Below are 26,351 nucleotides of genomic sequence, written 5' to 3'. Positions count from 1 at the left end.
TGCCGCTGCTGCTTGCCACTGCCACACGAAGGCGCGGCCCCCCAGCAGCCGGACCGGGACGCAGGTGCCCGCGCCTGGGTAGATGCCTCGCTGCTGGACCTGTCGGGGCTGGGAGGCCCCAGGTTAGAACTTACATCCCTGTGTCCTCCATGTACTGGGCACAGCTCATAAAGCTAAGCCCCTCGTCACGCCGCAGCCATGGAAAGGCGCTACTCAGGTGTCCTGTTTTCCAGCCCTCGAACCTCTGGGGTCTGGCCTTCTGCAAGAACCCGGCAGCGTCCACGCTCTTGGAGCATTCCCTCCCTAGTCACGAAGCCCCGGAGCAGGAGGGGCCAGCCCCAGTGCTCACTGTCCACTGCTGTCACTCTGCGAGGCCCCCGGGTAGGAGGAGGGCTGTCTTCTGCCATACCTGTGTGGGCACCGGGAGAGGCAGGGCAGCAGACCCTGGGCACACTTCTCAGCCTCTGCCAGCGTCGGCGTGGGGGAGGATCCCTCCTCCCAGTGTCTGGTCGTTCCAGCCCGGGGAGCGGGAGGACTCTTCACGTGCAGGCGCGCAGGCCTCGCCAGGTGCCACCCGGGTGTGCAGCGCGGGCACTGGGCAAGGACAGGCCGGGCACCACGGGAAAGCACTGCGGGGATCGGGGGCTCCAGGGAGAGACGCGCGGTATGTGGAGCTTTCCCGGGGTTTGGGGGAGGCAGGCAGGGGGTCTCGGACAGCGCGCGCGCGAAGAGACGCCGTTCTTTGGAGGCGCCAGGGAGGGCGCAGCCACCCAAGAGGGCAGAACCAGCCTGCCAAAGTGGGCAGGAGCAAGCGGGGTTGCCACGGACAACGCGTTCTGGGCGGGGCTCGGTGCGGGGGGCGTGGCTCCGGGCCGAGGGGGGCGGGGACCCGAGGGGGGCCGAGCCAGGAGCGCAGCTGTGATTGGCGAAGGTCGCGCGCGCGGGGCGGGGCCGGGGCCGGCGGGGGCGGAGCCGCGCGTGGGGGCGGCGCTGGGGAGCGCCGGGCCTGGGGCCGAGGCGCTCGCGGCGCGGACAGCCGAGGCGGCTCGCGGCGAGCACCGGGCCCGACCCCTGCCCCGGCCGGGGCTGCCCCGGAGCCATGAGCCCCGGGCTGCTGCTGCTCGGCGGCGCCGTCCTGCTCGCCGTCGGCCTCTGCTGCACCTTCGTGCACCGCGCTCGCAGCCGCTACGAGCACATCCCGGGGCCGCCGCGGCCCAGGTGAGCGGGGTGGGTGGGGGCGGGCGGCGGAGGAGGGGCGCGGGGCAGCCCGGCCGCCAGCGGCCGCCCCGGGGGCCAGCGGCCGGCACGGGGGGCGCCAACTATTCTTAGTAACCAATTACTCAGCGTCGCAGGCGCCGGCGCCCCCCGCGCCCGGCTGGGCCCCGCGGCCCTGTCGCGCGGGCGCTCTCGTCGCCCCATCCTTCGGACGAGGAGACTGAGTCGCCGAGGCCGAGTCGCCTGCCCAAGGTCACGCAGCTGGGCAAACTCGGGTCCGGCCCCGGCCAGCTCGGCTCCGGAGCGGGCGCCGTTGAACTTCGCGACTCGGACAGGGGGTCCGGCTGCCCCAGCCCAGCGCGTAGTGTGCTCCGAGCGTCTTCCCTGGTGTGTGTCCGGTCCCGCCACGTAGGTCGCGTTTGGTCTCCTCGCTGCCGCCATGGCATCCTTGTCGCCCCCGACCGCCACCCCGCCCCCACCGCACTCACCTCTTTGGGAAGCGTGAATTAGAGGTGTCGTTCCCTGCATCCCGGACTCCCCAGCACCTCAGGGCTCGAGAACCCAGCTCTAAATTAAGTGTCCCAAGTGACTGGCGTGAATGGCGTGACTGGCCAGGCCCCTGCCCCGGGGTGTATGGGGGGCGGCGCCTGGAGCCCTCTGGGCGCTGGCCCCCTCCATCTGCTGGTCCCGACCCCCTCCCTCTCTTCCCAAACTTCCGCTTTGCTCCACCCGGTTGGTCTTTGGCCGCCCCCCTGTGCGGCGCCCACCGGCCTCCAGCCTCCTGCGGGACACCCCTCCCCAAGCTGCCTCCTTGCCACCTGTTGACTGCTGCGCACCTGTTGCGCATCACCCTGCGCCATGGCTTCAGCGGAGAGCTCGTGGCCCGCGGCTGTCAGGCTGCCGCTCTGCCCTCCCGTGCCTGGATCAGCCCCTTTGCTCTGACTTGGCAGGCTGGGCTGGGATGCCAGCTTCCTGAGGAGGCCCCTCTACTCCCCCCTCCCCCATATACTGTGCTCATGTTCCCAGCCCTTATTAAGCCACCGTGTGGTTCTCCATGGTGTCATGGTCTCTGGGGACTAGTTTATGCACCCCTTTGCGAAGTCTGTCTCGCACAGACTCGTTGCTGCCTCGTTCTGTTCTCAGCATTAACAGCCGCTGGCACTGACACATGGCACCTTAGGGTCCCAGGGTAGAAGGCTCCTGGTTACGTACAGCGCCCCTCTGGCAAGTTTTCAGAATAGCTGCTTAAAGCCAGACCCAGTAGGTCTGCGCTGTGCCCTCCCCTGAGTGTGCTCTCCCAAACCCGGTGCTTGAAATGTGGCAGCCCCCATGGGTTCCTGTGGCTTGAGAAGGCAAGACCCCAACTGAGCCCCTCTCCGTGCAGCGTCCGTGCCACACCACACAGCTGTGGGAGGGGTGCCGCTCACTGGTTTGGTAGTGCATTCCTCCAGCTGCACAGCGGTCACCTCACGTCCATCACCCCCGAAAGGAAGCTGTCCTCATGGGTCATCACCCCTACTTCCTCTCCCCTAGCCAGCCACTACCAGCCTGTTTGGCTCTGGGCCCTGGGGACTTTACCCAGAGGGCACCGTGCCTGATATTGCCTTCCGTCTTGGGCTTCTTGCGCTTAGCATGGTGTTTTTGATTTATCTGGGAGCAGCACCTGTGTGCCTGTTTCTTTCCTTCTGGCGGCTGGATTTCCCCCCAGATCTTTCCTGCAGTCTCCACGTGACCTCCAGACACGTATGGGTGGAGGAGGGGGTGCTGGGGGAGGGGTGTGAAGGCTGGCTGTAGTCCCCCCTGGGTTTTTTATTTCAAAGAAGTGAAATGAAAATACATTTTCAAAAGAGATTTTTGAAGAAAAGCTGCTAGGCGGTCACGTGTAGGCAGCAGCAAAGTAAGGTCCTGGCACCTCTTCCAGCAGCCGGGATGGGCCAAGCCATGGCGAGTTTCCTGGGGTGGCCGTTCCTCCCTCGTGCTGCCTGGAAGTGGCCAGTCTGCAGGCAGGGACCCTGTGGCTGCTCGAGGCACCTGCCCCTCGCACTCCTGGTTTCACAGATGCTTGGAGCTTCTTTCCTCCTCGCCACCTGAGTGCGCCGCTTGTGCCCTGATCCTGCAGCAGTGAGCCACACAGCAGCTGCAAACGGGACCCCATGCAGGCGGTTGTTGCTTCTTCCTGCCTCTGTCCCTGCTTTGGGCTTTCTGGTAGTGTGGGGGAGACACTTGGCAATCAAAGGTCTATTACTTTCTCCCAGTTTTTGTATATTTTAGAGTAGATCTGGGCCCTGCTGATTCTCTCCTCACATCTGGATTTGCCAAATTCCAGCAACAGACGCTTCCTAGGCACGGGAGCATTGTCGGATCCCCAGCTGAGCACTTGCTCCTTTGTCCCCCTTGGCACGTGGTGCAGGACCCTCCCCTTCAGCCACCCCCTCTGGGCGGCCTCATGGTTCGTCTTGTGGTCCAGATTTTGGTGACTGCCCTAAGCTTCCTCTACACACGAGAAATGTGATTCACACCTGACCAGCCAGCGGTATAGGCAACAGGAGGTGCTGGGGGAAGTCTTTGCCCTCCCCTTTCTCCCTGGGCCACCCAGCCACGTCCAGTCTGTCACCAGAGGCATGTCCAGAGGTCTTCTATCTGCCTGGGTCAGGGAGCTGCAAGTCTGCATCTTCTAGCATCCCATCAGCTGCACCTGCTGGCTTCACCTGGCCTCCCCGTTCTGCCTTCTCTCTGGCGCCCCCTGCAGGAACCCGAGGGGATAGGTCTCGGCTCCCTTTTTGTTTTCAGGTGGTAGAGACCCCACTGCCTGCCAAGCCCTTGGCCCCCTTGGCATGGCACTCGCCTTCCTTCCCAGATGGTAGGGTGCCTGAGGGCCAGGAAAGGGGCTCTGACGTCTGACCTGGGAGGGGCAGTAGGACCCAGACTGTCCTCATTCAATGACTCAGAACTCTGAAAGTGTCGTTTTGGGGGAAATCATTCTGGCACTACAGCCAGGCCTTACCTTTCTGCAGGTGAACAGGTGTGCATGCATGGCCGCTCGCTTGGAGGAGACATCTACCCCCCGCCACTTCTTTGTGGGCCCCAGCACTTAGAATTGCCTTCTGCGTGGCCAAGAAAATGGAACAGCCAGAGGACTTCCTTCCGTGGCCCTGCCACATAGCTGCCCACCCCTGCCTCAGCCCATGGCATGCCCTCTCCTGCCCACACAGTGCCCCTTTTCACCCGCTTCATGCTGGCTTTTGCCTGAGTCCCCCAGAGTCCTGATCTGGCTGCCCCTCACCCCCCAGGAAGGTCGCTGGCAGATGGCCTTTTGGGCCCCGCTTCTTCCCATCCTGCTTCTGCTGCGTCCCAGTCCCTCGGAGTTCTGGCCGCTACCTCTCTGCTGAAATTGCTCAGGTTGAAGTGTTTGGTCTTCCCACCCGGCCCAGCAGCCTGAGGTGGAGCCGAGCCTGACCTTGCCTCCTCACCTGTGCCTCCTGCTGCCTGCCCTTGGCTGGTCTCCCTTTGCTGCCAGGCCCTGTGCGGTGGCGCTTGCTCATCTTCTCTCTGCTTATTCCTGGGGCCTGTCTCGAGTTGATATCTTAAGCCTGGAGCTGTCCTCCGGCCACAGACTGGAATGTGTAGCTTCTGGCTCAAAAGCCCCCTGAGCTGTTCAGAGGCATCCCACACCTGATAGGGCTGAGGCCAAGCTCCTGCTACTGGGCCCTGCAACACTCCTCCTGAGACAGGAATGACACAGAGCTAGTTGGGGTGGGGGTAGGGAAACCAGGCTGGGCAAACTCGGGTGCAGGTGCCCTGGGAATGCTGGGAACTGCTAGAGGCCAGGGGAGTAGGGATCAGGTGGTACAACTTCCCGGATTGTCCTGTCTGTGCCACTAGGCAGCTCTGGATAGAGTCCTGGAGGATGGCACTGGTGGGCACATCAAGCTCCTCTCAGCCCCCCTCATCTGAGCGGTCCTTCCCACCTTCCCGGAGTCACTGCTGATGCCCCCTGTGCCTCACACCTGTCAGTCATCCTGCTGGCTCTGCCTTCCCGCAGGGTCAGAACCTGGCTGTGTCTCATCGCCTTCACGCTGCCCCCAGCCTGAGCTCTCCTCATCTCCCCTTGCCGGTCACTGCTGCTCTGTCCCCTGTACCCACCCTGGCTACAGTACCACATGACCCTCTTCAACCTGAGTCAGGTCTCCTCTCTGCTCCCCAGCCCCTCCACCATCTAAGCTGGAGTTTGGACCACAGCCCACAGTGCCCAGCATCATCTGTGCACCTACGCCTTGGTGGCTCTGTTGGGCACTGCTTTGCCTCCAGCCCCTGGGCCTTATAGTGCGAGCCCACTCCTACCCCAGGGCTTCTGCACCTGTGCCTCCAGCTGCCTAAAATGCTATGGCAAAGGCGCCTTTGGGACCAAAGTCCTTGCTTCTTGCAGGTGTCACCCCTCAGGTCACCTCTGCCCCACTGCCCCACCCCCAACATCCCCTGTCTGACATCATCCTTGTTGGCTTTTGTCTGTTTCCTGACTCCGCGCAAGCCGAGAATCTCCCAGTTCAAGTTTGTGCTCACCCCCTTGGCAGCGCTGCCCTGAGGGTTGATGGGAGCCATCCCGGAGGAGACAGGAAGTCCTGGGCACCTTGGAATGTGCTCAAGATGACACCAGACACTCCTTAACAAGCCGGTGATCTCATTGAAGGCTGACGTGCTGAGCCGTCCCCCAGTGGAAGGACGTCAGGGACCCTGGTGCCAGCGGTGCCCCGTGAGTGCGTGGCCTCAGCTGTTAATCCTGGCTTCTCTGTCTCTCCCCTGGCTCACAACAGATATGGCAGCCAGGTGATGCCGGGGCTAGGTGTGTGGCATGTGGGCACCAGCCCCCGAGCTCTGTGCCAGGGGCAGAGGGATGAGTGATACCAACTCCTTTCTAAGAAGGCCACCTCCTGCCCGTGTGCTTTCTGCTGCTGGCCCTGAGCCTCAGTGCTGCCGCCTATGAAGTGGACCCAGGAAGGCCGACCCAGCAGATTTCTGGGGGCGGTGCTTTAGCTGGGTGGGCTGTGGAGCCTGATCGCTCCTGTTTCTTCCAGTTTCCTTCTAGGACACCTCCCCTACTTCTGGAGAAAGGATGAGGCTGGTGGTCGTGTCCTCCAAGATATGTTTTTGGATTGGTGGGTTCTGGTTTATTGCTCGTTGCCCTTCGCTCAAGGTCCCCAATGTGGGAGCAGCTCTCCCCACCCAGCCCACTCCATCCAGGCACCTGGCACAGGCCGTTCCTGCTCCCAGAGCAGGCCACTGGTTTGGAGGGAGCGGGTGAGGCTGGCTCGGAAGCTGAGCCTGGCCATTCCCATCCTGGGGGCTTCGGGCAGCTGCTACCCTCCCCTGCCCCCAGTCTCCTCTCCTGTAGACCGGGTGGGGATGATGAGAGCACAGCAATGGTTTGGGGGTGGTGCTTTACACACCTCGAAGACTTTCCAAGTCAGGACACTGTCCAGTTCTCACAGTGGCTTTTTGGGGTACAGGGTGGGGGCCGCCCCCTTTCTTCACGGGTATGGCATGGAGGCTTAGTGGGGCACGAGACTTGGCGGTGCCTCAGGCCTCTTGGGACAGGCTCTCTGGAGAGCACTTTTGGGTGGTGTGATCTCGGTGCCCGTGGCAGTGGGGAGTGCTGACCAGGACACAGGGCATTCGGTTTCATGCCACTGACCTCCTCTTTCTGGACACTTTGGTTTCTAGGGCTAAGAAGTATGGCCCTGTTGTACGGGTCAACGTCTTCCACAAAACCTCAGTCATCATCACGAGCCCCGAGTCGGTCAAGGTAGGAGGCCATGTGGTTCCAGGGGCAGCTCCCTTGCTGGGGCTACGGAGGGGCTTCCCAGGGCCAGGCGCGTGGGCAGTGCCTTCCCAGCCCCCACGCCTTCTCCCCTGCCACTCACCATTTGGGAGGGGCTCCTTCAGAGGAGTGAGCGGGGGCTTTCCCCACTGTGGCGGGTCTGAATCACGCAGACCCGCGCACACATGCGCACGCATGAGGTCCCCTCTCAGACTCTGCACGTTGGGAATTCCACCCCTCTCCTCCGGGGCTCTGATGAGAATCAACTTGGACTAGTCTATTTCACCAAAAGATACTTAACTGGTGCTTTACTAAGGCTGTATCTCTTCCACATATTTCACAACTATTCTCCCATTTAACTGCTGTAGCGGCAGGAACTCTTATTTAACCCCCGTTAAAACAAAAAAGATTTATTTACTTGCATATTTATTTGGAAGGCAGAGTGGCAGAGAGGGAGAGAGACAGATCTCATATCCGCTGGTTCATGCCCCCAAAGCCTTGATTGTCAAGGCTGGGCCAGGCACAAGCCAAGATCTAGGAGCTTCATCTGGGTCTCCCATGTAGATCAGGGACCAAGCATCTGGACCGTCCCCTGCCACATTCTCAGATGCATAACAGGGAGCTGGTTGGGAAGTGGAGTGGTCAAGACTGGAGTCAGCCCTCCGCTATGGGATGCTGGTCTCACAGACAGTGGCTGAACCCACTGCGCCACTGCAGCAGCCCCGTAGTCTCCAGTTGAGAGGATTGGAAGGCAAAGCAGGCACTTCCGCCCGCAGTGCCTGCCATGCAGTGGGCACTGAGAGCAGCATCAGACCAGCTGTGATCGGCAGAGTCAAGTCAAGGGCTTCGGTCTGAACAGGTTACGGCGTTCTCTTTGACCTCAGTCCCCAGTGGAGCTGCAGTGGTGCGTGGGAGCCGTCTCGGCCAGGCCTGGCACATGGGTCTCTCCATAAATGATGGCATTCAGGGCACGCAGGGGTGGGGTCATCTGCCTGGAGGGGGCTGTGGTGACATTGAGAAGGGTCAAGGATAGGTTGGCAACCATGTCACTAACAGAATGTTTATTTTACTTTTAGTTCGATTTCAAGCAAAACCACAGTTTAAGACTTTTTCTTTAAAAAAAAAAAGACTTATTTTTTACTTGAAAGGCAGATTTACAAAGACTGAGAGAGAAAGGTCTTTCATTCATTGGTTCACTCTCCAAATGGTGGCTGTGGCCAGGAGCCAGGAGCCAGCAGCTTCTCCCAGGGCTCCCAGTTGGGTGCAAGGTCTCAAGGCTGTGGCCCATATTCCATTGCTTTCCCGGGCTACAAGCAAGGAACTGGATGGGAAGTGGAGCAGCTGGAACACAACCTGGTGCCCATATGGGATGCTGGCACTTAAGGATGGAGGACTAGCCTGTTGAGCCACAGTGCTGGCCCCAGTTTAAGATTTTTTTTTTTTTGGCTTCTTTTTGTTTTTTAATCTTTATTTATTTTAATTGGAAAGTCAGATATACAGAGAGGAGAGACAGAGAAGGTTTTCCATCTGCTGATTCACTCCTCAAGTAGCTCCAATGGTTATAGCTGAGCTGATCCGAAGCCAGGAGCCAGGAGGTTCTTCCAGGTCTCCTACATGGGTGCAGGGTCCCAAGGCTTTGGGCAATCCTCTTCTGATTTCCCAGGCCAAAAGCAGGGAGCTGGATGGGAAGTGGAGCAGCAAGGACATATGGAATTCCAGGCATGCAAAGCGAGGACATTAGCCATTAGGCTACTGTGCCAAGGCCCCAGTTTAAGACTTTTAAAACATGCTAGAAAAACCAGGCCCAAAGACTGCCATAATATTTAATAAGAACCCAGTGCAATAGCTCAATTGATTAAATCCTCCCCTTGCAAGCACTGGGATCCCATTTGGGCCCTGGGTTGTGTTTTGGCTGCTCCACTTCCCATCCAGCTGTCTGCTTATGACCTGGGAAAGCAGTGGAGCTCGTTTAAAGCCTTGGGACCCTGCACTCATGTGGGAGACCCAGGAGAAGCTCCTGGCTTTGGATCGGTTTAGCTGCAGCTGGTGCAGGCACTTGAGGAGTGAACCAGCAGTTGGAAGATCATTCAGTTTGCCTCACCTTCTCTCTCTGAATCTGCATTTCCGATAAAAATAGAAAAATCTGTAAAAAATGTAATGAGAAAAGGAATTTAGAAGTGTGTTAATACAGTGACTTCTGGTAAAATGATATTCCGTGTTCTAGCAGCATTGCATTCTTAGTCATGATTTGTTTTCTATATTACTAGATTCCATTTCCTAGATTTTTTTTTAATGATTTGTCTTATTTATTTTGAAAAGCAAAGAGAGAGGGAGTCATTGAGAGAGATTTTCCCTTAGTTGGTTCACTTGCCAAATGGCTGCGAACAGTTGAGTGCCAGGAAGTCTGTACTGCTCCACAGGAGGTAGCAGGGGCCCTGTGCTTGGGCTGTCCCCGCTGCTCTCCCAGGCACACCAGCAGGGAGCTGCTTTGGAAGCAGGGGCCCTGTGCTTGGGCCGTCCCCGCTGCTCTCCCAGGCACACCAGCAGGGAGCTGCTTTGGAAGCAGGGGCCCCTGTGCTTGGGCTGTCCCCGCTGCTCTCCCAGGCACACCAGCAGGGAGCTGCTTTGGAAGCAGAGCAGCCAGGATTCCAACTGGTGTGCCTATGGGCCGCGGAGCCTGCAGGCACTGTGACAAAACGCTGGCCCTGATGGCACCTTGTTAGGAGGTTTTGTTCCTTGCGCTGCCTTTGTCTGGCTTTGGTGCTCGGCCTTGGGAGAGAAGCTGCAGTGTGAGTTCAGGAATGGTATCAATCTTTGTTTTAGGCTTGTTGGATTCACCTTGAACTGAGGGGTTGAGGAGTTTTGTCTGCTTTCTTTCTTTTTCTTTAATTATTTATTAAATATTTATTAATTTTAAGAAAGATTTATTTATTTTTATTACAAAGTCAGTTGTATACAGAGAGGAGGAGAGACAGAGAGAAATATCTTCCATCTGATAATTAATTCCCCAAGTGACCCTAACGGCAGGAGCTGCACTGATCTGAAGCCAGAAGCCCAGATCCTCTTCTGGGTGTCCCATACGGGTGCAGGGTCCCAAAGCTTTGGGTCATCTTCGACTGCTTTCCCAGGCCACAAGTAGGGAGCTAGATGGGAAGTGGAGCTGCTGGGATTAGAACCAGTGCCCATATGGGATCCTGGCACATTCAAGGCGAGGACTTTAGCCACAAGGCCATGGTGCCGGGCCCCTGCTTTCTTTTTATTTTATTTTTTTAAAATAAAGATTTAGTAATTTATTTGAAAGGCAGCGGTATTTCTTTTGACACGCAGAGAGATTGAGAGAATCTTCCATCCATTGGTTCACCCCCCAAAGCACTGCAGAACTGCTGAGAAGGGTCTGCCATTGGTGACGGTTTAGGAGCCCACACACAGTGGTGAGTGTAGAAGAAGGGTTTTATTCAAGTGAGAAAACGACAAATTTGGGACAATACAATAGAGAGAGAGACCAAGCCACAGGGTCTTGCAGTACGGGGGACTCTTGTTTTTAGCACACCATCTCCAAGGACAGAGCTAGTGTTATGAGTTGGTCGCTGTGCAGGCTGGGGTAGTGGAGCCCTTTGTGACTTTTCTTACGGAAACCTAGATCTCGTGTTTGTTAATAGGTGTTTGTCATGAGGGGCTTCCTTCTGGTTTTATTCAGTGTGTCCATGATGGGAAGGAACAGAGCGAAGGTGTTGACAAGGGGCTGTGGGATGGCGTTGGCCTGGCCTGCTCTTAGTCCTAGGCTCCTGTGCTGCCCGCTCTGCTCATAGACCACCAAGGGTTAGGGTGATGACCGCTCTGGTTTCTTCTAGCTGAGCAGGCGCAGAGCATGGGCCTGCCTCTGACAGGGCTTTGCAGAACATCTTTTGGGGAGTTCTTTACACTAAGGTGCAAGCTCAGTTGACCGTCCTTGAGTGTTCATGCCCTTGGGAGGGTCCCGGGACTCGCTGGAGCTGAGGCTGGCCAAGGAGTACCCCTTCTTAGCCCGTCACCATGCTTCTGGATCCCCCACTTAAAGTTGGGGAACCCTTTAAGAGGTTGTGTAGGGTACTCGCAGGTCCCGCTGTGTCCTGGAACTTTGTCCTGATGTCTGGGGCAGGCTGGGTCAGGCATCAGTCTTTTAAAATCACCTGTCCTGCTGAGCCAGGATCTAATGGAGTATATTTGTTTAGAGTCTCCCTAAAATGTTCTGAGGAAGTGGGGGGATTCTCATTCGCCCCGGAATCTGGGACAGTTTAGCACAGAGAGTCTGGACAGAGGCAGTTCATCCCGTACAGGCTAACCCTTCCGTCCTCTGGCTTGTCATTAGTCCAGGTGGTGGTACGGAAAAAGGTCAGGATTTTTCTTTAAGCTATGTAGGTCGAAGGAGGGTAGGATCTGTATTTGTCAGAGCAGCAGGGCAGGGCCTGCCTAGGTCTCGTTCCCAGAGGCCTGCTGGCCGATGCTTAGCTCCTCTGTCTGCCTCTCAACCCTGAGTCCTGTCTCCTGGGACCTTCACAACAAGAACCCTTGCAGAGTTGGTTTGAGCTAGAGTTTGAGGGAGGGAAGGTGCCAGTCCTGGCCACTGCCCAGGCCAGCGACTAGGCAGGCGAGGGATAACAGCATGGTGAGGTCGTCCGAGGTGTGGACTGCATAGGAAGGATCTGAGAGAGGTGGATCCGAAGAGAGAGAGACCTAAACCAGAGGAAGTGGTACCAGAAAGCCTGTGGGAGGACCCATCTTCGCCAGTCCAGGGCAGCCAGTGGGGAGCCGGCAGACCAAAAGCAGCCTTCTCTGCTTTTGAATGACAGAATGGGAAGTGTAATACATCTGGGCCTACAAACATAAGCACCAGTGTATGGTCACAGCTTTGAAAAGATCTTCCTCCCTTAAAATAAAACAAGCTCAAAGCGAATTATCAAAGAGCCACACGAGCCCTGGAAACCAACAGGCATTTGGCTTCATATAATCTTTCTAGACCAATCTGTCCTGTCACTTTAGTACAACATCAAAGCTTGGATATTCAGAATTTCGTCTCCTTTTTCTCCTTCATAGAGCAGCTCTAGCTAGAAAGCGGTGACTTACATGTTTGCCACAAAGCAGTAAACACTGATTTTCTTGGCTTCAAAATGGAGAAACCCCTTTAACTCCAGTGTCCAGCTGTAGCTGGGCCCAGGTAACACAAGAGGCATTACTCTGGTGTGGTCATGCATGGGATTGTCTAGTCAGATCTTAGAGAGGGGCTAAGCTAATTGGAAAATGGAGGGAGAAATCAACAGGCATTTTTTCCTCAAGGCTGCACCCGAGGAGGGGAGAGGATGGATCTTACCTCTCAGGTCCTTCGCTAACACGACAGAAGGTCAACTCCCTAATTTGATCATGGATTTTTAGGCTATGAAGATATTTTGCTGATTCCATGCCATATTTGCATCTCATTGTTCCAAAGTGCCGGGAAACCAGCTGAAGTCTTAAGGCCCGAGGCTCTGTTCAGAGCCTTGATCACTTTGAACACTCGAGTCTCCTAGGGTCTCCCCCTGGTTGGTTTTTAGAACTACATCAGAGTGTGCAAAGAATTCTCTGCGTCTTGGTGGCCTGCTCAGGTGGCTCTTCCTTACTGGAAATATCGCCGAGGCCCTGGGCTGTGGGAAGCCACGGTGAGGGAGAGGTTGGGAGGTGGGCGCGGACCTGCATAGCCACCCCTGGTCTGCGTCCCCAGGATGCCTTGAATTGCAGCATAGTGGGGCTGCCCAGGGAGTGTCACCCACCTACCACACAAGGATGAGCTCTGGGTGCCCGCAAACTTTCCTTTATTGCCATCACCATCCAGAGTGTGGGGATACTCCCTGAAAAAAGGGGCCTGTCCGGAATTCAGACCGCTGCACCGGAGTGGCCCTTCATCAGCGCGTGGTGGACTTATAAATGTCACACCAAGTTGGTGATCACGTCCCTCTGGAGTTCCCACAGGGTCAGTGCCAGAGTCCACTCAAGCCACCCAAGAAGACCCGAGGTTTTTGTGGGGTGCAAAGGCAAAGGGAAGGGAGTGAAAAGATAGGAGGTCTCCCTAGGTCCCTCAAGGGTCAGGGTAGTGACCTTCAAAGAGGCAGAGAGAGAAACACCAGGGACCCTGTGACAGAGCAGTAGCCTTGCCTCTGGACCAGAGGCCAGCATGGAAGTGTTCAGCCATGGGGCTGTCCATAAATCAGGTCTCAGGAAGAAGGCGCTAGGTCAGCAAGACCTGGTCACCTGGTTAGTCCACATATATCGTGCAGCTTTCGAGGTTATTGGGCTGGATTTTTGCCTAGAAACCCGTGGTGGCAAAATTACAGCCACAGGAATATGGTCGCTTGACAGTCAAAAACACCAGTAGCAGAGAGGTCAGGAGGGACCAGAGGAAGTCCGTTTCCTGACTGTGTGTTTCTCGACTTGCTGGGGGAGCAGGGAGTCATCCCGTGGGAAAACCCCAAGGAGGATTTTCGGGGGACTCCAGGAGTCTTACCTCTCTTCCACCACTTGGAATGGTCCACTCAGAAACAGAAGTAGAGAGGGAGAGCCTGTCATTCAGTGGGAGAAAGCAGCGGGTAGGACTGGCAGGCGGTGGGTGGGCTCTGGCTCAGCTCGGGGAGAAAAAACCCCAGGCGAGCCCCCAGGAACGTGGTGGAGACGCAGCTTGCTGGGGTCTGTCCGATTCGTGTCCTGGCTTCAATGATGGTTTATGAAACCCGAAACACCAGTGAGAGTGGAAGGGAAAATGAGAAGTCTGGAACAATACGATTGGAGGGCTGGTGGGCAGGCTGTGCCCCTGGGGCTTGCGGGCTGGGGGACTTCTCTGTGTGTGCTTTTGTTTTTAAGATTTATTTATTTTGATTGGAAAGCCAGATTTATAGAGAAAAAAGAGAAACAGAGAGAAAGGTCTTCCATCAACTGGTTCACTCCCCAAGTGGCCTCAGTGGCTGGAGTTGAGGCAATCCGAAGCCAGGAGCCAGGAGCTTCTTCTGGGTCTCCCACTTGGGTGCAGGGGCCCGTCTTCTGCTGCTTTCCCACACCATTAGCAGAGAGCTGGATCAGAAATGGAGCAGCCAGGACTCAAATTGAATGCTGGTGTCACAAGCCGTGGCTTTCACTGCTACGCCAACAGTACTGACCGCCATTTGTTGATTTTCTAAGCTACATATTTAATTTCTTTTTAAGCAATGGTATATTTCCAGATTTTCTATTGTGGTAAAAATATGTGCAGCAGTTTATCATTTTAACCATTTTCAGTGGCATTGAGGACAGCTCCATTGTTATGCATTGTCTTCCCAAGCTGAAGCTGTGCCAATTACACACTGGCTCCACATCCATTCCTTTCCCCTGCCCCTGGCCACTACTGCTCTACTTTCTGTTCCTATTACTCTAACTCCCGTGGGTACCTCCTGCAGGTGGAGTGCTATAATGTATGTCCTTCTAGAACTGGCTTATTTTGTTTAGCACAGTTCCCTCCAGGTTCCTCTGTGTAGTCGCTGGGTCTGACTTTTCTTTCTGTTTATTTCATTAGCATATGGCCATTCAGATATTCTAGCATTTCTTTCATTTTTTTAATTAAAATTTTTTAAAATTTGAAATTCAGAAGGAGAGACAGGGACAAATAGAGACAGACAGAGAGAGGTACCTTCTATCAGTGGAAGCCTACAACAGCTGGAACTGGACCAGGTAAAAGTCGGGAGCCCAAAACTCAGTCTCAAGTCTCCCACATGGGTGACCAGGATGCGAGTCCTGGAGCCATCCCCTGCTTCCTTCCTGCCCAGGTAGGAAGTGCCTTCTCCACTATGGCAGATCTGAACACCCAGGCAAAGCCTTGACCGCCAAGGCCGATCTGAACACCCAGGCAAAGCCTTGACCACCAAGGCCGATCTGAACACCCAGGCAAAGCCTTGACCACCAAGGCCGATCTGAACACCCAGGCAAAGCCTTGACCGCCATGGCCGATCTGAACATCCAGGCAAAGCCTTGACCACCAAGGCCGATCTGAACACCCAGGCAAAGCCTTGACCACCAAGGCCGATCTGAACACCCAGGCAAAGCCTTGACCACAAAGGCCGATCTGAAAATGGCAGGTGATGCCTCCCTGTCTATGGCCATGTATGTAGTTTCTCGTAATAGTTCCTCATGAGTTTTTGCATGTCCAAAGTATCCGTTGTTATATTTTCTTTTTCTGTCTCTGTTTTTATTGATTTATGTCTTCTCTCTCTCTTTTTAATCAGTTGAGCTAGTGGCATATGTATCTATTTGGCTGATTTTTTCAAAGAATGAGCTCTTCAATTCATTGATGTGCTGCTTCACTCCCCCAAATGTCTGCAACAGCTGAGATTGAGCCTGGCTGCGGGCAGGAGCCAGGATTGTGTCAGGTCTCCTAGGTGTGTGATGGGGACCCAGGTACCTGAGCTGTCACCTTCTGCCTCCAAGGGCATCATCAGGAGACTGGATTGGAAGTGGAGAAGCCAGGATTCACAGTGATGCTCTGATACGGCGTGTGGATGTCCGTGTCCACCACCGTGTCCACCACTGCTTAGTAATTTTTTGTTGCAAGGTAGACAGTGTGTATTTGGCCCACTGGATTTTGGCATATTCCTTGGGAGATGTTGGATCTCCTAACAGACGGCAGTTACTCACAGGCCAGCTCTGTGCTTTGCAGCATGGGGTAGACTGTCTCTCTGGAGCCGGCTCAGCCCTGTTCACGTGTGTTCCTGCTGGAGCCTCTGCTTGCAGTCCCGTGTGTGTGTCTCGGCGGTTCCACCGGTTGGAATTTGAGTTATTTTTTGGCCCTGAGCAAGCTGTGGGGAGATTTGCAGTCTACAGTCACCCAGTAATTCTCTTTCTTAGAACTTGCTTTTGCCCAGGGGTTTTTCAGATTGGGTCTTGCCTGCGGATGCCTGCACGGGGGCCAAGGCCAGCTCCTCCCCTGTGCTCATGTCCTCCACCATGCGCCTGGACTCTGATCTCCATCTGCAAGGCTGCGGGCTGTATGTAGGTCTCTTAGCGTCGTTGTCCCAGAATCGCCACTGGGTGGGAATCTGGGGTAATCCTGGGTCAGAGGACTGCAGTTTTCTTTTTTTTGACGCTTACAGTCCTGCACTGCCTGGTGTCTAGTGTCTGAAAATAGTCCTCTTGCCCAGTTTTCTGGGTGTTTATGGCAGGAGGGAGCCAGCAGTGTGGGCGTGTACAGGAAGTGACAGGAGTGGGTGCTTCTCCGTGTGTCCAGGTCCAGCTCAGTGGACATCCAGTTCTGCCCCGGGACCCCTGCTGTGGTAGTGTGAGTCAGTTCTGGACAGCCCCTTCAGCTCACAGAGACCAGCAGGCCCTGGGGTGGGTGAGAGTGAGAAGTGTCCTGGTTCTCAGCACACTGTGGGTAACTTCATTGTCCCCGAGGGAAGCCCCCGATGCCTGTGGGTAACTTCATTGTCCCCGAGGGAAGCCCCCGATGCCTGTGGGTAACTTCATTGTCCCCGAGGGAAGCCCCTGATGCCTGTGACCTGCTCCAGGGCCGCTCTCTGAACCACTGTTCCCGTGCCTCCCTTCGCCCTGGCCATAATCTTCCCCTTCTCTCCCTGTGGAGACTCACCTGGATTCCAATTCATCTTATCATGTGCCATGTACATCTCCTTGGGACCATTTAGAACTTTTTTTTTAAAGATTAATTTATTTACTTGAAAGGCAGTTACAGAGCGAAAGAGACAGGCAGAGAAGAGAGAGGCAGAGACTCTTCTATCTGCTGGTTCACTCCCCAGATGGCCACAGTAGTCAGGGCTGGGCCAGGCTGAAGCCAGGAGCCTGGAACCTCAAACAGGTGTCCTTGTGGGTGGCAGGGACCCAAGCACTTGGACCAGCCTCCACTGCTTTCCCAGGTACATCAACAGGGAGCTGGCTTGGAAATGGAGCAGCCAGGACTCAAACTGGTGCCCGTGTGGGATGCTGGTGTCACAAGCAGTGCTTAACCTGCTGAGCCACATGCCAGTCTCTAAATCTGTTTCTTTGTCTGCCTAAGGGGACACAGAATTGCACACAGGTCTTAAGGCCGACTCGGCAGCAGGGTGCAGCACGGTGCAGCAGGGGCTGAGGGGCACCTGGCACCTCCTGCGTGCTGCGTACCACGTCAGCACCTTCAGGTCCTCAGCAAGCCGAGCAGGCAGGTTGTGTGCTGTTCTCTGCAGCTCAGGCTGCCCTCCAGCCTGTGGGAAGTGCCCTGGCCCTCTATGGCCTGTCTGGTCCTAACAGCACTGAATCATGGGCTGGGCATCTCCTGTGCTCCAGAGGCCTCCCTCCTGCTTCCCTGCTCTGGTCTCAGAATGGCAGGTGCCTGTTCCAACTCTGCTGTCCTGGGAGGTGGCACATGGCGTCTGGGCATTGCAGTGAGGGGCTGCCCTGCAGCTGTATGTCCACGGGAGACACCACCAGCCCCTCGTGTCCCCTTCTGCCATCCCCTGAGGCCATGCATGCAAGGTGCTCACACTGGGGCTGGCACTGGGTATATCTGTCACCTCCCATAGGGCATGAGCTCATGTGGGTTCTTGGGGATATTTAGAGATTCCTGATGTCAACCAAGTACAACAAGGACTCCAAGATGTACCGCGCCATCCAGACTGTGTTTGGAGAGAGGTGAGGAGCCGGGAGTGGGGCCTCAGGGTGGGTGGGCAGCACAGGGCACGAGGCCCGGCAGAGGGGGCCCCAGGTGGCATCTAGGTGGGTCTCCGGGGTTACTGAGGTTGGGGCACAAAATCTCCCCGTTCGTTGTGTATGATTGTGCTGAATGATCACCACATCAGTTTCAACCCCCTTTGAGATTCCAATCCGGGTGCATGTCACACATGTGGTATGGTGTGACTGTCGCCCCCCCAAGGAAGCCGTGCGCCCGCCCCACCTCCCACCACCTGTCTGTCTCCTGTAGACTCTTTGGCCAGGGCTTGGTGTCGGAGTGCAACTACGAGCGCTGGCACAAGCAGCGGCGAGTCATCGAGCTGGCCTTCAGCCGCAGGTGAGTGCGGTGGCACATGGGGTCTGGGCCTTGAGTGTACAGCAGGGCGGCCAGCAGCCCTGTCAGGACCTGAGGCCAGTCCTTGCATGCCTTTCTGAGCTCTGTGTCTGAGGAGAGCTGTCCGCAGCAGGAGGCACTGCGGGCTGCAGGTGGCAGGGAGGGGACCTGGGTGACCTCAGCCTCAGTGGCTGCCAGAGACCCTGTGAACCCCTCAGGATGCAGGGAGGGGAGTGGTTGGTGACTGCGCTCCCAAGAGCAGCCCAGAGAAGCCAACAAGGTTCCCCCACCGTGCCCCTTGGACACACACACTGTGCACAGCCCGGTCCCCAAGGAGCGGGTAGACATGGGCCGTCGGGGCTCCCGGCCCGCTCTGAGGACCACTCATACCGGGCTGTGTCCCCAGCTCTCTGCTCAGCCTCATGGAGACGTTCAACGAGAAGGCCGAGCAGCTGGTACAGATCCTGGAGGCCAAGGCCGACGGGCAGACCCCCGTGTCCATGCAGGACATGCTGACCTGCGCCACAATTGACATCCTGGCCAAGGTGAGGGCGGTGGCTGGAGCTCGGGCCGGGAGACCTCTCTGCTCCTCCCCACTCCTCCCCGCTCCTCCCCGCTCCTCCCCACTCCTCCCACCTCCTCCCTCCTCCTCCCCTTTCCTCCCCCCCCGCCCCCCGTTTCCTTCCCCCTCCTCCCCGTCCTCCCCCTCTGCTTTTCTCTCCCCCTCCTGCTTTCCTAGGTGCATTAGCAGGGAGCGGGATTGACAGTAGAGCACCTGGGACTTGAACCAGTGCCCATAAGGGATGCTGCTGCTGGAGGTGATGGCTTAGCCTTCTGTGCCACAGCAGCAGCTCCTACTTTGGGTCGCACCGAGAAGTGGAGGACGCGGCGAGCTGTGGCTGGGTTGTTTGGTCCTCTCCTTCCCGTGGCCTGACCTCGCCCTCCTCTCTCGTCAGGCAGCTTTCGGGATGGAGACCAGCATGCTGCTGGGTGCCCAGAAGCCGCTCTCGCAGGCGGTGAAAGTGATGCTGGAGGGGATCAGTGCGTCCCGCAACACGCTGGCCAAGGTACTGCCCCCACCGGCCCCGTGTGACTTGAATCTGCCAGAGCCCCACCTTGTAGGACCCTCCAAGTGGATTCTCAGTGGCTTCTGAATTAGGACGTGCAAGGCTTGTAGCACCTCCAATGGGGGCTTGGCATGAAAGCTTTCCGTATGAAATGATCTCAAGAACAGGCCAGCTGGGATAGCTTTGATGACCTGGCAAAGCCAAACATTCCTGGGCCCCACTCTCCTCAACACACACCTCCTCATCCTAAGATGACTGCGGCAGCTCCAGCCGTTGCTTCCATGTTCCAGGGATGAAGGACAAAGGCTAGAGAAATAAGGCAATCTTGAGTTGCTCCTCAGGGTCCCCTCTGGCCCCACGAGACCTCAGCTTCAAATGCCAGCCCATGTCTTGGGCCTTCCTCCCCCTTCACTTCCCCAGCGTTGTGATTCGCTCCTAACACCCTGCTCCTTTGGGGCACCCCTCTTATTTCCCAGAGTGCCGTGGCTGTGTTAAGGCCCCCCCGTCCCGTGACCCCTGAGGGGAGAAAAAACTCATGATGCTCTAGTCTCCCTGGCTGCTGTGCATTTTCTAGACTTTTCTCACCTTCTGACCTCCCAGCTTGTTAATCCTCTGGGGTAGCGGGGGGCGGGCAGAGGGCAGCAGGCAGTGGGCAGCAGGGATGTGTGTGGTAAGAGCCGGCCCCTCAGTGGGCAGCGGGGGTGTGTGTGGTAAGAGCCGACCTCTCAGTGGGCAGCGGGGGTGTGTATGGTAAGAGCCGGCCCCTCAGTGGGCAGCAGGCAGCCGGGGTGTGTGGTAAGAGCCAGATCCCCCCTTAGTTTCTGCCAGGAAAGAGGAAGCAGCTCCGTGAGATCCGTGAGAGCATCCGCTTGCTGCGCCAGGTGGGCAAGGAGTGGGTGCAGCGCCGCCAGGAAGCCCTGCAGAGAGGGGAGAAGGTCCCGGCCGACATCCTCACGCAGATCCTCAAGGGTGAGTGCCGGGGGGCCGGCGGGCGGTGCTCCGGACGGCAGCCGAGGCGCCCACAGGTGCACTCAGCCGCCCTCTCCCTGTCTCTCAGCTGAGGAGGGGGCCCAGGATGACCAGGTGCTGCTCGACAACTTCGTCACCTTTTTCATCGCTGGTGGGTAGCCTCAGCGGTGCCCTGGGGTGGGCTCAGCCCTTGGCAGGGATGGGGGGACCGGGGATCCTGCGGGGGTGGGAGGCAGGGGAGACAAGCCTGTGTGGATTGCCCAGGGGACTTGGGGAAGTGGCCAGGGTCAGAACAGACGGGTGCCATTCCCTGCCCTGGATGAAGGACTTCCTGCCCTTGCCTGCTGCAATGGCAGACACTCTCCTGGCTGGGTCAGCCAGTGGCCCCTCTGAGTGAATTCACTTGGACTGTGCTCCCCTGCCCCAGCCCAGCTTGGAATGGCACTGTCACTGGGCCTGAACCCCCTGGGCTCTCCTCCCTCAGGGTCCCGCTTGCAGACCTTGGGTCCCAGCCCTTTGCTGTGTGCCAAGAGTTGCAAAATGGGGCAAACGCCTGCTCGGCCAAGTTCAGGTGTGGGGAAGAAGGGGTTTTTGGGGGTCAAGTCAGATGTGCAAGGGGACACCCTGCTGAGCATCACAGCCGGCTCTGAAGAGGCGGCAGTGATCAAAGCGTCCCCCTCAGCTTGGCTGGCTGGGCCTGGGGTGTGGGTGCCTGGCGGGGCCCAGGCTACACCAGGGGCTTGGGCACTCAGAAGCTGAGTTCATGGCCTCACAGTCCTCCTTTGCTCTAGGCCACGAGACCTCTGCCAACCACCTGGCGTTCACAGTGCTGGAGCTGTCTCGCCAGCCAGAGATCGTGGCCAGGTATGGGTGCTGCCCACAAGACTGGCAGAAGAGTTTGTCTGGGATCCCATCCCCAGGGCTGGGGCCCCTCCAATGTGTCCTGTTTCCCATCCCATCACCCCAGGGCTTTTGTATGTGCTGTTTCTGGAAGCTCTCCTCCCTGCACTTCTCAAACCTCCCCCATCCCTGCCCTCGCTGCTTGTCCCCTCGCTCCATTAGCCCCCTCCTCCCCTTACTCCCGAAGCCAAGTTTTCTGGGATGTCCAAGGAGGTGGCTGTGCCTCCTGCCCTCACCTCCCAGCTCCTGGGAGGCACCTGTTCCCGCTGTGTAGCCCTGAGACCACAGGAGGACAGGAAGTGAGGCACATTCCCTCTGCTCAGGGCTTTGAGCTGGAGCTGAGAGGCCACCAGAACTCCAGCGGCAGAACTGGGCTGTACTGGTGGTGTTACGAGGGCCAGAGCTGGGGATGACCCTAGGGCGAGGGGCTGCACAGCAATGGGCCGAAGCGACGACCCGTGAGAGTCCTGGGCCTGGTGACCTGGGTCCATTGTGACAGGCATCCAGAGGCAGATGTAGTCGAGGCAGGCCGTGCACAGCAGCCATGGTAACCTTGCCAGGCCAGGTACAAGGCCGTCTTTACCATAAACTTGGTCACAGCCCCAGCCTCCCACTGCTTGGTTGCTTCCCAGATCCATGCTTTTTAACAAGTGTGGGATGCACCATTTCAAGCCCTGCTCAGTACTGATGGTGGGGAGCCATCCTCTTGGTGGTTCCACCCCCCAGCCTCAAGCTCCCTCTCCTGGGCTGCAGCCCTTGGGTGTCCCAAGCACCTTGTGCAGATGAGTGGCGCAGGACTGGTCCTTCAGGCCTGGCTCATCTCTCCGGGCACTGCATCCTGTCAAAGCTCCCTCCTCTTCTGGGGCCTCATTCCTCTTCCTCTGGCTCAGCCCCCACCTCCGGCACTCCTCCCTTTGCTTCTGGAAATACCGCTCTGAGCACACAGACACCCTTGCATCCTGCCGTTGAGTCCTCTGGGAGCCACCTGCAGTGGCCTTGCTGTGGCTAGGCAATGCCAGTTCTGGAGGCCACGTCTGCTGTCCCCCGGAGCAGTGTACCGGCTGTTGGCATGTGCGCGGTGACACGCGGTGTTCCCTGCTTTCTGAGAGCGGTGCTGAAGCTTGCTCACTCCATGCTCCCGTCTCCAGTGGTGGTCACTGTGAAAAGGCCACGCACATGCCTTCATGCGTGGGTCTGGCATGCAGATGCCAAGCATCAGAGCCCCCAGAGCATGGTTCTCTTCTCTCTGGTGGAGCACTGCTGGAGTCCTTCACTGGGGAGCAGGCAGGGTCTGTGGGCGGGGCACTTCGAGCCTCAACCAGCAACTCCCACTTCTTACAAGGAACATGGGGCAAGTCTCATTGGAACGAACTTGACTTTGTCTTCCCCAACAGGCTGCAGGCCGAGGTGGATGAGGTCATTGGCTCTAAGAAGCACCTGGACTGCGAGGACCTGGGGAGGCTGCAGTACCTGTCCCAGGTGTGGCTGGGGCAGAAGCAGGCGGGCGCACCTGCGCACTCCCAACCCTGCAGAGGCTGCACCTGGGCTGCACGGGGAGCTTGCTGACACCTGAGGCCTGGGCCGCCCTGGGCCTGGCAGAGGCCAGGACTTCCTGGGCAGTGCCCATGCACAGCCAGTGTGATGGTGGCAGTCAGGACCTGAGGCCGCATTTGGGCTTCCCAGCTGCCCTGGGCTCCGCAAGCTCGGCTTTCTGGCAGAGCCTGTGGCTCATAGGTTCCTGGCCCCAGCTCTGCCGAGTCCCACCGAGTCCCTTGCACAGCCTCCTTCTCCCTCTGGGCCTCTCGACCTCTCCAGCTATTGGGGGTGTGCACACAGCATTGGGAGCGGGAGGGGTGAATGGGGCCTGGGCCGCCCTGGGCTGTCCAGGGGCTCCTGACTGGCCCCATGATCTGCCCCGGTCTCACCAGGTTCTCAAGGAGTCGCTGCGGCTGTACCCACCTGCGTGGGGCACCTTCCGCCTGCTCGAGGAGGAGACACTGATTGATGGTGTCAGAGTCCCTGGCAACACCCCACTCCTGGTGCGTGGGGGCTGGGGGGCCGGAGGGGGCTGGGGGCCGGAGGGGGGCTGGGGGCCGGAGGGGGGCTGCCTGCTCTCAGCGTGGCCGGTCCTGACCTTTCCCGAGTGCCCCTTTATGGTCCCTGCACCGGGCCTCCCTGCCATGCCCGCTTGGTGACCCTGTGACTGCAGGAGGGCCTCTATGCAGCAGATCACCCTGGAGGTAGGTGCCCACTTCTCACTGAGGACATGGAGCGTCAGAGGAGCCGGGCCACGTCCCTTCTGACCCACAGCTGCTGTTCCCGTCCCTGCCCCACCCTCCTGTACGCATTGCTTCTTATCCGTTCATGGATCTGCCCACAGGTGTCCACTCAGAGACAGCCCTTTTCCCTTCCACCCTGCAGGGAAAGAAGGCCACCTTGCCCCCTGCCCCCCGCCTTGAGTTGAAGTTTGCCCTTCCCTGGCATCTCTCTCGTGTATATGTGTATACACAGAACGTGATGTGGCATTACATTTACCTTTAAAAAAATGGTTTACAGAGAGGAGAGAGAAGAATCTTCCACCTGCAGGCTCACCCCCCAAATGGCCACAGCAGCCAGGCTGCTGCCACGAGCCTGGGACTCCATGCAGGCTTCCCGCGGGACGCAGGAGCCCAAGCACCTGAGCCGCTCTTTGCTGTTTTTCTGTATACGTTAGCAGGGGGCTCGATCGAAAGTGCGGCAGCCGGAACTTGAACCAGTGCCTGTATGAGATGCTGGCATTGGGGGTGGTGGCTTCCAGCTGTACTTTTTTTTTTTTTAAAAAAAGATTTATTTATGTTTATTGCCAAGTCAGAAATACAGAGAGGAGGAGAGACAGAGAGGAAGATCTTCCATCCGTTGATTCATTCCCCAAGTGACTGCAATGGCCAGAGCTGAGCTGATCTGAAGCCAGGAGTCAGGAGCTTCCTCCAGGTCTTCCATGCGGGTGCAGGATCCCAAGGCTTTGGGCCATCCTCGACTGCTTTCCCAGGCTACAGGCAGGGAGCTGGATGGGAAGCGGGGATGCTGGGATTAGAACCAGCGTCCATATGGGATCCTGGCACATTCAAGGTGAGGACTTTAGCTGCTAGGCCGTGGTGCTGGACCCTCCAGCTGTGCTTTTTAGTTCAGTGCAGTAACTGTTGAGATCTGGGTAGGTTTCCCCAAGGCACTGCTACCTGGTGGTTTGCCATGGGAGTCAGCCACCACAGCTTCTCAGTATTGTGTCAGATTCCAGTTGCTTGCTTTGCCACCCCTGTGTCCTGCTGGGAGAGGCACCTCCCCAAGCTGGGGGAGGCTTGGTTTGTAGGACACACATCCTGTACCAACACGGACACCCAATAGAGGCGGAAAGGAGCCTACTGCTCCCTGTCCACTCCCACGCTGTTTCCAGTTTCGTTACTTGTGCCCACCAGCACCAGGATACTGTCAAAAGCTCAGTGGAGAGTGGGGACATGGCACAAAGCTTGGGGAGCGTACATCCCATACTGGGGTCCCTGGCTTCAAGTCCTGGCTCAGCTTCCTGCCAGTGAGTACCCGGGGAAGAGCAGTGATGGCTTGAATGCCGAGTTCCCGGCTACCCCCACAGGAGACCAGGATGGAGCCCTGGGCTCCTGACTCAGCCTGGCCCAGCCCTGGCCATGCAGACATCTGTGGGGATAAACCGGTGGGTGGAAAGTCTCTTTCACTCAAATAAATGACCAATTGTACGCTTCATGGAAAATCAAAAGGGTTTCTTCTTTTTTGCCATAATGATGCATTTTGCATCTTTGGAAGTCCCCGTGTGGGAGAGTTGGGTACCCGGGGTCTTGAGCCTCTCTCTGCGTTTCCAACCAACAGGACGCCCTCTGTACCTCCTCCTCCAGGCCGCTTGGCCCTGTTTCCTCTGCGGGGTGCTCGTCTCATGGCTGCACAAGGCCCCATGTCAGGCTCCTGTGTCACTCTCTGGTCTGCCGTGTGCAGTGTGCCTTCTCAGAAGGTGGCTTGTCTCCGTGGCCACGTCTTTGACACTTACTGGCGGCGAGGGCTGTCCGGGTGTGCTTCGAGAAGCCCCTCCCAGCCCTGAGCTCAAAGTGGTCACTCATATCCTACACACACCCGCCTCCTGCACACCGCAGCAAGCCTTGATTTACAAAACACAGTGACAGCAGCTCCTGAATCTTGGTTTAGTCGCTTATTCACCCAAGGACTTGGAGCAAGGCTCTGAGCCTCAATCTACCCAGCTGTGAAATGGGTTAATTGCCGAGCTAGCTGACACACTGGGCCAGCTTCCAGCAGGGTTGGGGGAACAGAATCCCACTCCCAGGGGTGGGGGCCATTCCACTCCGAGTCACCCCCTGGGTGGCTGTAGAAGTTCAGGAGGCACAGGGGGCTGGCCCTGGGGGCACAGGGGGCACAGGAGGCACAGGGGGCTGGCCCTGGGGGCCAGGGCCATGTGGCTCCTCTGCCCGGCAGTTCAGCACCTATGTCATGGGGCGGATGGACACATACTTTGAGGATCCGCTGACCTTCAATCCTGATCGCTTCAGCCCTGGCGCACCCAAGTAAGTCCCCCTTGAGATGTCTGTGAGTGGGCCTGGGGGGCGGGAGGGGCGGCCCCAGCAGGGCCACATGGCATCTGAGTGCCCCCAGAGGGGTGTGGGAGGAGCCGCAGTGCAGTAACTTGGTCAGCGGGCAGGTTGTTTGTGCTTCCCCAAACCCAGGCCTCGAGGGTCCACTCTGAGCAGTGGGAGCCCCAAGGGACATGACTGCTGGCTGCGTCGTGTGTCCCTGCCCAAAGCACCACTGGACAGACCCCTGAGGTCAGATTCGGACTCTGCCCAGAGCTGGCGAGCTCCCTGAGGCTGGAGGTCCTATCTGTGAAATGGAGAAGGTGGTGGCTGTTTCCGTTGAGGCCAGAGGGGCAGTGGCCCTCAACTGCTTGTGGAGTTGGGCCTCGCAGTGAGACGTGGCTGTGCCCTGACCCTAGCCGGATCTCTCTCCCGCAGGCCACGCTTCACCTACTTCCCGTTCTCCCTGGGCCACCGCTCCTGCATCGGGCAGCAGTTTGCTCAGGTAGGAGGGCAGGTCCTGCCCCTGCCCAGCCCTGAGTGCACCCCAGTGGCCCCGCCCTGCCCTCACTCCTGCCCTGCCCAGCAGATGGAGGTGAAGGTGGTGATGGCCAAGCTGTTGCAGAGACTCGAGTTCCGGCTGGTGCCCGGGCAGCGCTTCGGGCTGCAGGAGCAGGCCACGCTCAAGCCGCTGGACCCCGTGCTCTGCACCCTGAGGCCCCGGCGCTGGCAGCCCACGCCCCCGCCCCCGCCCTGCTGAGGGCCTGCGGGCTGGA

General features: G+C 57.7%; 1 protein-coding gene across 1 annotated transcript; it reads left to right on the top strand.

Moving 5' to 3' along the window:
• Positions 1-960: 960 nt before the first annotated feature.
• LOC121153095 (cholesterol 24-hydroxylase) lies at positions 961-26,351 on the top strand. The gene is made up of 15 exons (XM_040975553.1): positions 961-1,218; positions 6,288-6,368; positions 6,934-7,015; positions 17,607-17,680; positions 17,970-18,056; positions 18,460-18,598; positions 19,010-19,120; positions 19,939-20,089; positions 20,178-20,240; positions 20,881-20,953; positions 22,384-22,468; positions 22,918-23,028; positions 25,481-25,569; positions 26,014-26,080; positions 26,165-26,351. The coding sequence occupies exons 1-15, from the start codon at positions 1,100-1,102 to the stop codon at positions 26,333-26,335; spliced, it is 1,503 nt and encodes a 500-aa protein (XP_040831487.1). The 5' UTR covers positions 961-1,099; the 3' UTR covers positions 26,336-26,351.

This window comes from Ochotona curzoniae, unplaced genomic scaffold, assembly GCF_017591425.1.
Source record: "Ochotona curzoniae isolate NIBS_2020 unplaced genomic scaffold, NIBS_Ocur_1.0 contig_2688, whole genome shotgun sequence".
Classification (NCBI taxonomy): Eukaryota; Metazoa; Chordata; class Mammalia; order Lagomorpha; family Ochotonidae; genus Ochotona; species Ochotona curzoniae.
This window is presented reverse-complemented; position numbering and strand designations above follow the sequence as displayed.

What these genes read in the sequence shown, in the direction of transcription:
- LOC121153095 (XM_040975553.1), top strand. Translation starts at nt 1,100, where the DNA reads ATGAGCCCCGGGCTGCTGCTGCTCGGCGGCGCCGTCCTGCTCGCCGTC. An exon ending in TTCAGCCCTGGCGCACCCAA is followed by an intron (nt 25,570 to 26,013) that starts GTAAGTCCCCCT and finishes TCTCTCCCGCAG; the next exon opens with GCCACGCTTCACCTACTTCC. An exon ending in TCGGGCAGCAGTTTGCTCAG is followed by an intron (nt 26,081 to 26,164) that starts GTAGGAGGGCAG and finishes CCTGCCCAGCAG; the next exon opens with ATGGAGGTGAAGGTGGTGAT.